Genomic DNA, 13,963 nt, shown 5'->3' with positions numbered 1-13,963 from the left:
AAGAAAATTGATATTTTAAGATATGAATGAGATTTTTTTAAACATTTCAGAATTAATAACACTTATTTTTTTTCTTAAACTTCGATCATATTTGGTATGTTTTATTATACTCGCCTATATAATTTTATACTGCCCATCTATTTTGTTTTCAGAACCTGCAGAAGTCAAGAACCTGATCACATTAAACATCACCACCAGATCTGTGTCTTTGAGTTGGGAACCACCTGAGGGAAACACAAGTTCTTATGTGATTCAAATCCAAGGAAACTCAACATTTAATAAAACTGTGACTTCAACTTATGTAACAGTTACAGATCTGACACCTGGGAATTATTACATATTCCTGGTCTCTACCCTTGTTGGAGAAGAGCAAGGGAAGTTTAGTGATGTATCTGCTTATACAAGTGAGTGAAAGTAATTTAACTTTTTTTTTTTATATTATTTGTTTTTTAATTTCATGTTCATTATTTTTTATAAAATAGTTAGAATAAGGTTGGTTATGGCAGAAAGTGAGTTCAATTTCCCAATCATAGAAAGTTACAAGAGAAGAAAGGGTTTTAAAATATGTGATACCAAATTTTCATTTTATTAAAAAGTTTTCAATTGACAAGCTTCATTCATAACTAGTTGTTGAACTGCAATAGTTATTGCAAAATACATTCTACATTAATTTAAGTCATCTCTGTTACACTTCTCTTTTAGAGCCTGGAGTAGTCACGGACCTGTCTGTGCTCAGCATCACCAACAAATCTGTGTCTTTGAGCTGGAGGTCACCTGAGGGAAACTCAAGTTCGTATATGATCCAAACCCTAGGACATCCAACATTTAATATGACTGTGAATTCAACCTATGCTATAGTTGAAGGTCTTATACCTGGGAATTTTTATACATTCCTGGTCTCTGCCCTTGTTGATGACTCTAATGTACAGCAGGGTGAGAGAAGTAGCATATCTTCCTATACGGGTGAGTTTCTTTAACATATTTTTAAAAAATGATACTTGATATGCTTAAAGATCATTGCAAACATAATCTCTCTTGACAAATTACTAAGGTAAATGAGATTAATTAAAGGGACAGTAAAGTCAAAATTAAACGTATATGGATTGGATAAAGCATGGTATTTTAAACAACTTTCCAGTTTACTTCTATTACCAATTTTGCTTAGTTTTCTTGGTATCCTTTGTTAAAGAGTAATCATAGGTGATCCCAGGGGCGTGCACGTGTCTTTAGCCATCGGCAGAAGTGTTTGCAACTATGTTTATAGCAATGTTATACAAAATTGCAAATACAGCTGCCATAAAATGCTACAGACACTCTATGACAGCAGAGTTCGCAACTATATATATAACATTGTTTTAAACATTTTTGCCTGATGGCTATGGACACATGCACGCTCCTGAACTCACTTATGATTACTCTTTAACAAAGGATACCAGTAGAATTAAGCAAAATTGATAATAGAAGTAAATTGGAAAGTTGTTTTAAATTGTTTGCTCTGTCAGAATCATGAAAGTTTAATTTTGGCTTTACTGTTCCTTTAAGTGATAAATAACAAGTGAGAAAAGTAAATATAGGAAGTGAGGATTATGAAGTATAAAATGTGTTTGGTGTTTTTGATTTCTTAAAACATTGCACATTTACTAAATGCTTAAATTCAGCAGGTCAACTGTGTTCAATATATAGTGAAGGGCATCAATATAATCATTTATAGAATTATTTAATTCTTTTTTTTTTTCTTCAGAACTTGGTGAAGTAAATAATATGATCACATTCAATATCTCAACCAGTTCTGTGTCTCTAAGCTGGGACGCACCTGAGGGAAATGCAAGCTCTTACCTGATTCAAATAGATAATTCTTCTTTCACTGAGATTGTGACTTCAACTTCTGTCACAATTAAAAACTTGACTCCTGGGAACTATTACACATTCATGGTCACTTCCCTTTCTGGAGAAAATATTTTACAGGGGGGAAGAAATAACATATCTGCATATACAAGTGAGTATCATTAGATCAGGGTTAACTAGCCTAAGTCTTGATAGCCACTATTAGTCCCTCCAGTGCTTTTTATTTGACCTGCCCCACGCTTTCATGGATTGTATATTTGTTAATTGTGCATGGAAATACTTAAACTGCAGATAAATATCACTGACTGTGTACAACATAATAAATTATATTAAATATTTTTTCTCCTCTATATCTGCTTTTCTCCAATTATCAATTAACTCAAACCCCTGTAACTTTCCAATACAGCAAAGCTATGATCATATATTATGGTTGTCACTAGAATGCTGTGTGTTGTTGCTCCCCTTTTCCTCTACTTTAGGAGCTGTACAAAATATTGCCAAAAAAGCTACAAGGCCCCTGAGACCTCCCACTGCAAATACTACTAACTGTTATAACAAGTGGGAGACTCAGCATAATTTAACCATAACACCTAGGATTCCCTTGCCTCCCTATGCAAGTTAATCCTAACTGTAACCACCCCATGACAATTAACCCTCACTGTAACCCAGATACCAATTAACCTTAACCATGAGACACAATTAATTAAGTCTAAGCCTAATTAATTTAGCCAAACTGGACTCCCCAGAGTAATTTAAAATACAGTGGGCCAGATAATAAATAGGGCGATATTTAAGGCTCCCATTCAAGTGATAACTTCGCTATAAGTAAGTTTTTTGTGGGCGTCAGGTAGCGCTCATATTACAAGTTGTTTCCGTGCTAACCCAACGCGCTTAAAAAGCCGAAAGTTAGACTATGGTGCATACGTTAAACTATTCCCCAACGAAATTTAATGGAGCAAACAACGTGGAAAAAAAACTAACACCTTAGTTGCGCGCAAACACGATATATAACACAGTATATTCTCAAGTGCGCTAACCCAACATGAAAATATGAATATTTCACATTCCAGTGTTTTTCACATAGCAAATATATCTGATGGTGTTTTGGCACAATTTATAAATATGTATGTATATATATAAATATATACATGATTATATATAGGTATATATATATATATATATATATACAGATAAATATATAGGAATATCTTTTTAAAAAATACATAGAACATATTCTGCTATGGGCAGAACATTGGAATGTGAAATATTTACAGTAATTACACAGTATAACACTTTATTTGATATGAATATTGCATAAATATGCGTTTACATGTTTTCATCTTGACTGCAAAGGACTCCAATGCACTTATATATACAGTATGTCTACATTTATGTACATATGTATTTATGTGTTTATATGTGTATATATGTCTGTAATCACATATATACACATATAAATACATAAATAAATATGTACACACATATAAACATACACTGTATATATATATATATATATATATATATATATATATATATATATATATATATATATATATATATATATATATACATATTTAGATATGTGTATGTATGTATCTCTATGTTAAAAACCTAAGACCTTATCTTGGAGCCCTTATAACTTTTTTATGCAATTTAAAAAAAATCATTTTTATTAGACAGTGTTATTATGAGTGTAACTGTACTTTGAAATGTATTTTTGATGTGTTTTGTGACACCTATTTGTTTTGCGAAACAGTTAACCAGAGCTCTGAGGCTGCGCTATCCCGACGAGAATTAAAGAGATATTAAACCCAACTTTCTAATTTATTATCAATTTGTCTTCGTTCTCTTGGAATCTTTATTTAAGAAAGCAGGAATGTAAGGTTAGGAGCCGGCCCATTTTTTGTTCAGAACCCTGGGTAGCGCTTGCTGATTGATGGCTACACTGGAATCTTTATTTAAAAAGCAGGAATGTAAGTTTAGGAGCGCTTACATTCCTGCTTTTCAAAATAAAGATTCCAAAAGAACTAAGACAAATTGATAATACGAGTAAATTAGAAAGTTGCTTAAAATAGCATGCTCTATCTAAATTATGAAATAAAAAATTTGGGTTTCATATCTCTTTTACTTGAATTGCGCTCAACCGATCGAGTTTACTTTCAACTTGTAATACAGACGAAAAACCTGATTCACGCAAACACCCATGATAAACCCCTTTTCGCTTGTGCGTAACTGTAAGCGCTCCACAAGTAATCTGGCCTTATATAGGGCGTATTTACATAATATGAAACCTTATTTTACTAGTGTGTACAAAATAAATCTGTAAAGTAATATTAGAAACATCCATAAGATCATGTAATTTTTCCCCTCTTTCTTTTAGATCCTGGGAAATTAAAAAACTTAAGCACACTGAACATCACCACAAGTTCTGTGTTGCTGAGCTGGGAACCACCAGAGGGGAATGCACATTATTATGTTATTCAAATCCAGGCTAATTCATCATTCAGCAAAACTGTGAATTCAACCTCTGTTACAATAAAAGATTTGATACCTGGAAATTATTTCATATTCATAGTCTCTGCTATCGTTGGTGAGAACGTACAGGGAGAGAGCAGTAGTATATCTCTCTATACAAGTAAGTAACATTGAAAAGTGACAATTAATGAGACACTCTTGCAGATTAGCATAGCTGTAAGAGCTGACAAGACAATATCACCTGAACATCTCTATGCAAAAAGATATTTTCCTCAACAAGTATTCACACGTCACTGTAAAGAGACTTTAAGCAGCCAATCAAAATGCTAGTCCCAGGCCTTGCAAAGGAGTGTGCATCTTACTTGTGCAGGCACAGTCATATTATTTTCTTATTCAGTTTAAGGAAGTAAACTATTAAGTCTCATGAGATTTCAGTGAAATCTTAAGCGATCATAGTAAAAACAAAGCATGACCTCAGCACAACTGATGCTGATTGGCTATTATTTTTTTTTTTTTTTTTAACTTGCAGCTGGATAGCATCTGAAGTATAACAGATCACTTACTCTGGTGAACTTGAGAAATTTTGAGGTAAAATATCTTCCCTTTTTACATAGAGATGTTCAGGTAATATTTTCATGTCAGCTTTTTATAATTATGCTGTATCACTTTCAAGTGATTTAGCATATGAGTATTATGTCCCGTTAAACATGTGCACTGAACGTACATCAATGGCTTAATATACTCTAAGGGGGTAGTTATCAAGCCGTCTACTTTTCTGGCTTCGCCGGCCCAATACGCCCGCCTAAGCTCGCCTACCTTCGCCGCCGCGGACCTGAAAAAATACGCCTAAGTTATCAAATAAAGCTGTCAAAAAGCCGCGGGGCGATGAGCAGCGGACTGTGAGAGTTATCACTCATCCGATCTCGCTGCTCTTCCGCTTTTTCACAGCTTTATTGCTAGCCTGTCACTAAGCACCCACACTAAACTACACTGTTCTATCCCTATACCGGCGCCCCCTGGAGCCTCCCGCAACTCAATAAAGTTACTAACCCCTAAACCGCCGCTCCTAGACCCTGCCGCAAGTCTTATAAATGTATTAACCCCTAAACCGCCGCTCCTAGACCCCGCCGCAACTCTGCTAAATGTATTAACCCCTAAACCGCCGCTCCCGGACACCGCTGCCACCTACATTATACCTAGTAACCCCTATCCTGCCCCCCCTATACCGTCGCCCTCTATAATAAAATTATTAACCCCTATCCTGCTGATCCCGCACCTCGCCGCAACTAAATAAATAGTTTAACCCCTAAACCGCCGCTCCCTGAACCCGCCGCAACCTATATTAAACCTATTAACCCCTATCCTGCCCCCCCTACACCGTTGTCACCTATAATAAATTTATTAACCCCTATCCTGCCCCCCACTACACCGCCGCCACTGTAATAAAATTATTAACCCCTAAACCTAAGTCTAACACTAACCCTAACGCCCCCCTAACTTAAATATTAATTAAATAAATCTAAATATTATTTTTATTATTAACTATATTAATACTATTTAAAACTAAATACTTACCTTTAAAATAAACCCTAATATAGCTACAATGTAATTAATAATTATATTCTAGCTATTTTAGGATTTATTTTTATTTTACAGGCAACTTTCAATTTATTTTAACTAGGTACAATAGCTATTAAATAGTTATTAACTATTTAATAGCTTACCTATCTAAAATAAACTGAAATTTACCTGTAAAATAAATCCTAACCTAAGTTACAATTACACCTAACACTACACTATACTTTAATAAATTATTACTATTTAAAACTAAATACTTACCTGTAAAATAAACCCTAAGATAGCTACAATATAAATTATAATTATATTGTAGCTATCTTAGGATTTATATTTATTTTACAGGTAACTTTGTATTTATTTTAGCTAGTTAGAATAGTTATTAAATAGTTATTAACTATTTAATAACTACCTAGCTAAAAGAAATACAAAATTACCTGTAAAATAAATCCTAACCTAAGTTACAATTAAACCTAATACTAAACTATCATTAAATTAATTAAATAAACTACCTACAAATAACTACAATTAAATACAATTACATAAACTAACTAAAGTACAAAAAATAAAAAAAGCTAAGTTACAAAAAATAAAAAAATAAGTTACAAACATGTTAAAAATATTACAACAATTTTAAGCTACTTACACCTAATCTAAGCCCCCTAATAAAATAACAAACCCCCCCAAAATAAAAAAATGCCCTACCCTATTCTAAATTAAATAAAGTTCAAAGCTCTTTTACCTTACCAGCCCTTAAAAGGGCCATTTGTGGGGGCATGCCCCAAAAAGTTCAGCTCTTTTGCCTGTAAAAGAAAAATACAGCCCCCCCCCCAACATTAAAACCCACCACCCACATACCCCTAATCTAACCCAACCCCCCCTTACAAAAACCTAACACTAATCCCCTGAAGATCATCCTACCTTGTCTTCACTCAGCCGAGCAGCGATGGAACCGAAGTGGACATCCGGAGCGGAAGAAGTTAATCCTCCAAGCGGCGCTGAAGAAATCTTCCATCCGATGAAGTCATCATCCAGGCGGCGTTGAAGAAGTCTTTGATCTGGCCGATGTCATCTTCCAAGAGGCGCTGAAGATGTCTTCTATCCGGGCGATGTCATCTTCCAAGCCGGGTCTTGAATCTTCCTCCCGCCGACGCGGAACCTCCTTCTTCACCGACGGACTACGACGAATGAAGGCTCCTTTAAGGGACGTCATCCAAGATGGCGTCCCCTCAATTCCGATTGGCTGATAGGATTCTATCAGCCAATCGGAATTAAGGTAGGAAAAATCTGATTGGCTGATGGAATCAGCCAATCAGATTGAGCTCGCATTCTATTGGCTGTTCCGATCAGCCAATAGAATGCGAGCTCAATCTGATTGGCTGATTCCATCAGCCAATCAGATTTTTCCTACCTTAATTCCGATTGGCTGATAGAATCCTATCAGCCAATCGGAATTGAGGGGACGCCATCTTGGATGACGTCCCTTAAAGGAGCCTTCATTCGTCGTAGTCCGTCGGTGAAGAAGGAGGTTCCACGTCGGCGGGAGGAAGATTCAAGACCTGGCTTGGAAGATGACATCGCCCGGATAGAAGACATCTTCAGCGCCTCTTGGAAGATGACATCGGCCGGATCAAAGACTTCTTCAACGCCGCCTGGATGATGACTTCATCGGATGGAAGATTTCTTCAGCGCCGCTTGGAGGATTAACTTCTTCCGCTCCGGATGTCCACTTCAGTTCCATCGCTGCTCGGCTGAGTGAAGACAAGGTAGGATGATCTTCAGGGGATTAGTGTTAGGTTTTTGTAAGGGGGGGTTGGGTTAGATTAGGGGTATGTGGGTGGTGGGTTTTAATGTTGGGGGGGGGTTGTATTTTTCTTTTACAGGCAAAAGAGCTGAACTTTTTGGGGCATGCCCCCACAAATGGCCCTTTTAAGGGCTGGTAAGGTAAAAGAGCTTTGAACTTTATTTAATTTAGAATAGGGTAGGGCATTTTTTTATTTTGGGGGTGTTTGTTATTTTATTAGGGGGTTTAGATTAGGTGTAAGTAGCTTAAAATTGTTGTAATATTTTTAAAATGTTTGTAACTTATTTTTTTATTTTTTGTAACTTAGCTTTTTTTATTTTTTGTACTTTAGTTAGTTTATGTAATTGTATTTAATTGTAGTTATTTGTAGGTAGTTTATGTAATTAATTTAATGATAGTGTAGTATTAGGTTTAATTGTAACTTAGGTTAGGATTTATTTTACAGGTAATTTTGTATTTCTTTTAGCTAGGTAGTTCTTAAATAGTGAATAACTATTTAATAACTATTCTAACTAGCTAAAATAAATACAAAGTTACCTGTAAAATAAATATAAATCCTAAGATAGCTACAATATAATTATTATTTATATTTTAGCTATCTTAGGGTTTATTTTACAGGTAAGTATTTAGTTTTAAATAGGAATAATTTATTAAAGTATAGTGTAGTGTTAGGTGTAATTGTAACTTAGGTTAGGATTTATTTTACAGGTAAATTTCAGTTTATTTTAGATAGGTAAGCTATTAAATAGTTAATAACTATTTAATAGCTATTGTACCTAGTTAAAATAAATTGAAAGTTGCCTGTAAAATAAAATAAATCCTAAAATAGCTAGAATATAATTATTATTTATATTGTAGCTATATTAGGGTTTATTTTAAAGGTAAGTATTTAGTTTTAAATAGGATTAATTTAGTTAATAATAAAAATATTATTTAGATTTATTTAATTAATATTTAAGTTAGGGGGGCGTTAGGGTTAGTGTTAGACTTAGGTTTAGGGGTTAATAATTTTATTACAGTAGCGGCGGCGTAGTGGGGGGCAGGATAGGGGTTAATAAATTTATTATAGGTGGCGACGGTGTAGGGGGGCAGATTAGGGGTTAATAAATTTATTATAGGTGGCGACGGGTTCAGGGAGCGGCGGTTTAGGGGTTAATATGTATAGAGTAGCTTGCGGTGGGCTCCGGGAGCGGCGGTTTAGGGGTTAATATGTATAGAGTAGCTTGCGGTGGGCTCCGGGAGCGGCGGTTTAGGGGGTAATAACTTTATTTAGATGCGGCGGTGTAGGGGGGACAGATTAGGGGTGTTTAGACTCGGGGTACATGTTAGGGTGTTAGGTGCAGACAGCTCCCATAGAAATCAATGGGATGTCTGGCAGCAGCGAACTTGTACTTTCGCTATGGTCAGACTCCCATTGATTCCTATGGGATCCGCCGCCTCCAGGGGTGGCGGTTTGAAAACCAGGTACGCTGGGCCGTAAAAGTGCCGAGCGTACCTGCTAGTCATTTGATAACTAGCAAAAGTAGTGAGATTGTGCCGCACTTGTGTGCAGAACATCTGGAGTGACGTAAGAATCGATCTGTGTCGGACTGAGTCCGGCGGATCGAAGTTTACGTCACAAAATTCTACTTTTGCCGGTCTCGAGCCTTTGATAACTAAGGCGAATCAGCCTCGCCACAAATACGCTGCGGAATTCCAGCGTACTTGAGGTTGACGGCTTGATAACTAGGCCCCTAAGTTCTTACCAGAAGGTATGCAAAAAGTACCAATACTGAATTTATAAAAAAATGTATAGCAACCTTTAAATTCTTGGTATTTTAATGCCTGTTATAATTAGACTCAACAGTAAGAAATTTTAACAAGAAATAGATAAAGTATTTTTCTTTTGTAAGATAAACATTACTTGGAGAACCTCTTTATTGTTTCATTATGGTATTAAATTAGTTTATAAGAGAAATAAAATAATTTATTCCCACTTTCATTGATTCTAGAATGTAATTCCACCTTTAAAAAACTTTTAATGGGACATTAAACCCAAACATTTTCTTTCATGATTCAGATATAGCATGCATTTTTAAGTAACTTTCTAATTTACTTCCATTATCTAATTTGTTTAATTTTCTTGGTATCATTTTTTGAAAAGCAAACCTAGGTAGGCTCAAGGAGCTGCTGATCGGTGGCTGCACATATATAACTCTTGTCATTGTCTCACTGACTACATTCAGCTAGTTCCCAGTAGTGCCTTTCTGTTCATTCAACAAAGGATACCAAGAGAAAAAAGACAATTAAAAAGAGTTAAATTGTAAATAAGTTGTTTAAGTTAAAATTGTATGCTCCAACTGAAGCATTAAAGAAAATGTGCGATTTGATGTTCCTTTAATATATAATTCAATACTTTAACATATGATTAAACTGTTTAATAATTAGTTAAATCTGAATTTTAGTACTTTAATCATATTTAATACATATATTTATATTATATGTTATAATTGTCTATACAATATAATGCTGCTTTCTGTTTTAGAACCAGGTAAAATCCAGGACCTGATAACATTCAACATAACAACAACATCTGTGTCTCTAAGCTGGAAACCTCCTGAGGGAAACACAAGTTCTTATTTGATCCAAATCCAGGGAAATTTAACATTTAATAAAACTGTAACTTCTGCTCCTGTTACAATTGAAGATCTGATGCCTGGAAATGATTACACATTCCTGGTCTCTGCTCTTGTTGATGACGCTAATGTTCAGGGGGAGATCAGTGATGTATCAACCTATACAAGTGAGTGTCTTAAATGAGAGTCAATGTCAGCTTTACTTTAAAGAGACAATAAAGACTAAGGCCTTAGATTACAAGTGGATCGCAATCGTTTGCACCATAGTGATAGGGGTATATCACAAAGTTTTGTGCTCATCTGGCTTACCGCTCGTATTACAAGTTGAAAGTAAACATGATCGCATGAGCACAATAGTGATTCACACTAGAATCATTACCGCAATTTAGAGCTCTGGTTAACTGTTTTTTGCAAAAATAAAAAGTTGCACAAAACACTTTAAAAATACAAAGTACAGTTACACTTATAATAACACTACCTTATAGAAATAATTAAAAAATACTGCGCACAAAAGTATAAAATATGAATGAAGCGCTGCCTTCTTCCACATTTGGAGGTATCCAAAACCTCCAAATGCACACATCTACCTAGGACCTGTCCATAATTACTTTGTTTCCACCCTTGTCTGAGGACTTTGTACAATGTCCCTGTTGTTTTTTTTAAATTCTGTAATGCCCTATGCTGTAATGAATTTAAATTATCATGATGAAATCTAACTTTTCTATTAAAACCAAATTGTTGTTTTTTTTTTTTTTATTATTTTAACAAATAAAAAACACCAATGGATTTTGAACTTTTCTGCTTCAAAGTTTAACACCATAAATATTTTACAAGAATGACAAGAATATAATTTATGTTCTTTGCTTCATGTCTAGAACCTGGAGCAGTCAAGAACCTTGTTGTATTTAACATCACCACCAAATCTGTGTCTCTGAGCTGGGAACCACCTGAAGGAAACTCAAGTTCTTTTCTGTCCCAAATCCAAGGAAATGCAACTTATAATAAAACTGTGATTTCTTCTTCTGTTACAATTGAAGACTTGACTCCAGGGAATTATTACACATTTCTCATCTCTGCCCTTGTTGGTGAAGATAACATACAAGGGGGGAGCAGTTATATCTCTACCTACACAAGTAAGTAGCTTTAGGAAGATACAAGATGATTGTTTATAAAACTTGCTTGTTTTAAAGGCAATTTTAAGAAAAGAGTAACTAATATTGCTAGTTCATTTTACGTTTATTTTAAGTAGGTAAACAGAAGATCTACCAGATGAATACTAAATATTTTCACCACTGCTAAAGTAAATGTAGAAAATTGATATTTTAAGATATGAATGAGATTTTTTTAAACATTTCAGAATTAATAACACTTAGTTTTTTTCTTAAACTTCAATCATATTTGGTATGTTTTATTATACTCGCCTATATAATATTATACTGCCCATCTATTTTGTTTTCAGAACCTGCAGAAGTCAAGAACCTGATCACATTAAACATCACCACCAGATCTGTGTCTTTGAGTTGGGAACCACCTGAGGGAAACACAAGTTCTTATGTGATTCAAATCCAAGGAAATTCAACATTTAATAAAACTGTGACTTCAACTTATGTAACAGTTACAGATCTGACACCTGGGAATTATTACATATTCCTGGTCTCTGCCCTTGTTGTAGAAGAGCAAGGGAAGTTTAGTGATGTATCTGCTTATACAAGTGAGTGCAAGTAATTTAATTATTTTTTTATATTATTATTTTTTTAATTTCATGTTCATTATTATTTATAAAATAGTGAGAATAAGGTTGGTTATGGCAGAAAATGAGTTCAATTTCCCAATCATAGAAAGTTACAAGAGAAGAAAGGGTTTTAAAATATGTGATACCAAATTTTCATTTTATTAAAAAGTTTTCAATTGACAAGCTTCATTCATAACTAGTTGTTGAACTGCAATAGTTATTGCAAAATACATTCTACATTAATTTAAGTCATCTCTGTTACACTTCTCTTTTAGAGCCTGGAGTAGTCACGGACCTGTCTGTGCTCAGCATCACCAACAAATCTGTGTCTTTGAGCTGGAAGTCACCTGAGGGAAACTCAAGTTCGTATAGGATCCAAACCCTAGGAAATCCAACATTTAATATGACTGTGAATTCAACCTATGCTATAGTTGAAGGTCTTATACCTGGGAATTTTTATACATTCCTGGTCTCTGCCCTTATTGATGACGCTAATGTACAGCAGGGTGAGAGAAGTATCATATCTTCCTATACGGGTGAGTTTCTTTAAACAAAGACAATCACATATTTAGAAAAGAATGATACTTGATATGCTTAAAGGTCCTTTGTTAAAGAGTAATCATAGGTGATCCCAGGAGCGTGCACGTGTCTTTAGCCATCGGCAGCAGTATTTGCAACTATGTTTATAGCAATGTTATACAAAATTGCAAATACAGCTGCCATATAATGCTACATACACTCTATGAGTTTGCAACTATATATATAACATTGTTTTAAACATTTTTGCCTGATGGCTATGGACACATGCACGCTCCTAAACTCACCTATGATTACTCTTTAACAAAGGATACCAGTAGAATTAAGCACAATTGATAATAGAAGTAAATTGGAAAGTTGTTTAAAATTGTTTGCTCTGTCGGAATCACGAAAGTTTAATTTTGGCTTTACTGTCCCTTTAAGTGATAAATAACAAGTGAGAAAAGTAAATATAGGAAGTGAGGATTATGAAGTATAAAATGTGTTTGGTGTTTTTGATTTCTTAAAACATTGCACATTTACTAAATGCTTAAATTCAGCAGGTCAACTGTGTTCAATATATAGTGAAGGGCATCAATATAATCATTTATAGAATTATTTAATTCTTTTTTTTTTTCTTCAGAACTTGGTGAAGTAAATAATATGATCACATTCAATATCTCAACCAGTTCTGTGTCTCTAAGCTGGGACGCACCTGAGGGAAATGCAAGCTCTTACCTGATTCAAATAGATAATTCTTCTTTCACTGAGATTGTGACTTCAACTTCTGTCACAATTAAAAACTTGACTCCTGGGAACTATTACACATTCATGGTCACTTCACTTTCTGGAGAAAATATTTTACAGGGGGGAAGAAATAACATATCTGCATATACAAGTGAGTATTATTAGATCAGGGTTAACTAGCCTAAGTCTTGATAGCCACTATTAGTCCCTCCAGTGCTTTTTATTTGACCTGCCCCACGCTTTCATGGATTCTATATTTGTCAATTGTGCATGGAAATACTTAAGCTGCAGATAAATATCACTGACTGTGTACAACATATTAAATTATATTAAATAATTTTTCTCCTCTACATCTGCTTTTCTCCATTTATCATTTAACTCAAACCCCTGTAACTTTCCAATACAGCAAAGCTATGATCATATATTATGGTTGTCACTAGAATGCTGTGTGTTGTTGCTCCCCTTTTCCTCTACTTTAGGAGCTGTACAAAATATTGCCAAAAAAGCTACAAGGCCCCTGAGACCTCCCACTGCAAATACTACTAACTGTTATAACAAGTGGGAGACTCAGCATAATTTAACCATAACACCTAGGATTCCCTTGCCTCCCTATGCAAGTTAATCCTAACTGTAACCACCCCATGACAATTAACC

General features: G+C 34.7%; 1 protein-coding gene across 1 annotated transcript in view; it reads left to right on the top strand.

Moving 5' to 3' along the window:
* LOC128656400 (titin-like) overlaps positions 1 to 13,963 on the top strand; it is a 491,015-nt gene that overhangs the window by 145,709 nt on the left and 331,343 nt on the right. The window contains exons 30-38 of the mRNA XM_053710280.1: positions 153 to 404; positions 703 to 963; positions 1,742 to 1,996; positions 4,226 to 4,480; positions 10,224 to 10,481; positions 11,190 to 11,447; positions 11,774 to 12,025; positions 12,322 to 12,582; positions 13,206 to 13,460. Of these exons, the coding sequence (XP_053566255.1) occupies positions 153 to 404; positions 703 to 963; positions 1,742 to 1,996; positions 4,226 to 4,480; positions 10,224 to 10,481; positions 11,190 to 11,447; positions 11,774 to 12,025; positions 12,322 to 12,582; positions 13,206 to 13,460 (2,307 nt within the window). The remainder of the gene's footprint in view (positions 1 to 152; positions 405 to 702; positions 964 to 1,741; positions 1,997 to 4,225; positions 4,481 to 10,223; positions 10,482 to 11,189; positions 11,448 to 11,773; positions 12,026 to 12,321; positions 12,583 to 13,205; positions 13,461 to 13,963) is intronic.

Source organism: Bombina bombina, chromosome 4, assembly GCF_027579735.1.
Source record: "Bombina bombina isolate aBomBom1 chromosome 4, aBomBom1.pri, whole genome shotgun sequence".
Classification (NCBI taxonomy): Eukaryota; Metazoa; Chordata; class Amphibia; order Anura; family Bombinatoridae; genus Bombina; species Bombina bombina.
Note: the sequence above shows the minus strand (reverse complement) of the source record. Positions and strands in the feature narration are given on the sequence as shown.